A 1,784-nucleotide genomic window follows, 5' to 3' on the forward strand; every position below is an offset into this window, starting at 1 on the left:
ATATTATTAGAATATGCAATCTCACAGATTTCTTATTGGATAACTCAGTTTTCAACGTTTTGTTGCTTATTTAGATTCAATATTTTACTGTCTCAAGAAAAATATAGAACTATTGATTATAATTAGGTTTTGACCCTTTTCACTTTAAGTTATATTGTCATATAACTCAGAAAATAAGATTCCATTTGATCTGTATTACACTTCTTACAGCAGCTCTTTTACTGAGATATGCCTTAGCTACTTTTCTATTGATGTGATAAACTGCAATATCTAAGGCAACTTATAGAAGAAAGAATCTTTTGGGGATTACAGCTTCAGAATTTTAATTAGAGTCTATGGCCTTTATGGCAGGGAGAATGGCAGCCGACAGGAAGATATGATGGTAGAACAGTTGTTGAGGATTCACACCTTGAGACACAGCCCTTAACGCAGAGACAGCTAATTTGGGAATGGCATGGTCTTTGGAAACCTCAAAGCTTGTTTAAAGATTTATTTATTTGGCCTCATCCACTGCTGCCGCCTCCTTCTTCTGCCGCTCCTGGTGCTGCCTGTGTGCTCCTTGAGTGCAGACCTGATGCCTCTTTTGTGAAGCAGCAGCTGAGGAGACTCCGGCATTCGCCATGGTCGACGAGAAACCCAAGGAAGGAGTCAAGACCGAGAACAACGACCATATTAATTTGAAGGTGGTGGGGCAAGATGGCTTTGTGGTGCAGTTTAAAATTAAGAGGCACACACCACTTAGTAAACTAATGAAAGCCTATTGTGAACGACGGGGTTTATCAATGAGGCAGATCAGATTCCGGTTTGATGGGCAGCCAATCAATGAAACAGACACACCTGCACAGTTGGAAATGGAGGATGAAGATACGATTGATGTGTTCCAGCAGCAGACAGGAGGTGTCTACTAAAAAGGGAACCTGCTACTCTACTCCAGAATTTTGTTATAGACCAAGAATACATTCGTAACTAGAAAGCCGCAGTTTGGTTCCACCACATCCTGACTACTACAGTATAGTTTTCTCTAGTCTTTCATTTCCTGTCCCCATTTCTTTATTGCACATAAAGTAACTGGTGTATGTGCACAAGCATATTGCGCTTTTTTCCTTCTTTCTTTCTTTCTTTCTTTCTTTCTTTCTTTCTTTCTTTCTTTCTTCCTTTCTTTTTTCTGTTTTAAACTAAATGGCCAATGTTCTGTTTTGATTGACAGCATGTGGAGGTGGTCTGGGGGAAAGTCCAGTTCTGTGAATATACCCCCCTGCTCCATTAGTGGCTCGCTCATCAGCTCTTATCTTTATATACAGAAAGTTATTTTGCTCTCAATGTTTTAACAAAAGAACCCAACCACAAAATCCTTGCATACCTTGTTCGATTGGAGAATTTTAATGTTTTTCATTTATCATTGTAAAACCAAGGACAATTTTATAACTTTTTTGTACGTAGCTGTTACATGTAGGGCAATCTGTCTTTAGTAAGGGATAAATTACTCTTGAGCAAAATGATCCTAGATAGTTTTCCCTTCAAGTCAAGCATCTTGTTGTTTAAATCAACTTCTTGTTTAAAATGAAGAAAAAAAAAGATTTATTTATTTATTACGTTTACAGTGTTCTGCTTGCACGTATGCCCATCAGGCCAGAAGAGGGCACCAGATCTTATTACAGATGGTTGTGACTCACCATATGGTTGCTGGGAATTGAACTTAGGACCTTTGGAACAGCAGGCAGGGTTCTTAACCACTGAGTCATCTCTCCAGCCTGATACACCTTTTCTAATAAGACCAAACCTCC

At 39.0% G+C, this 1,784-nt stretch overlaps 1 protein-coding gene across 1 annotated transcript; it reads left to right on the top strand.

Moving 5' to 3' along the window:
• Nucleotides 1-503: 503 nt before the first annotated feature.
• Nucleotides 504-1,063, top strand: LOC126501713 (small ubiquitin-related modifier 2-like). Its single transcript, XM_050142542.1, has one exon. The coding sequence runs from the start codon at nt 621-623 to the stop codon at nt 906-908; it is 288 nt and encodes a 95-aa protein (XP_049998499.1). The 5' UTR covers nt 504-620; the 3' UTR covers nt 909-1,063.
• The last annotated feature ends 721 nt before the right edge of the window (nt 1,064-1,784 follow it).

The sequence above is a fragment of the Alexandromys fortis genome, unplaced genomic scaffold, assembly GCF_014885135.2.
Source record: "Alexandromys fortis isolate MF-2015 unplaced genomic scaffold, M_Fortis_MF-2015_v1.1 scaffold_5, whole genome shotgun sequence".
NCBI lineage: Eukaryota > Metazoa > Chordata > Mammalia > Rodentia > Cricetidae > Alexandromys > Alexandromys fortis.

Bases quoted from the DNA above. Each gene is read 5' to 3' on its own strand.
- LOC126501713 (XM_050142542.1), top strand. From the start codon at position 621: ATGGTCGACGAGAAACCCAAGGAAGGAGTCAAGACCGAGAACAACGAC.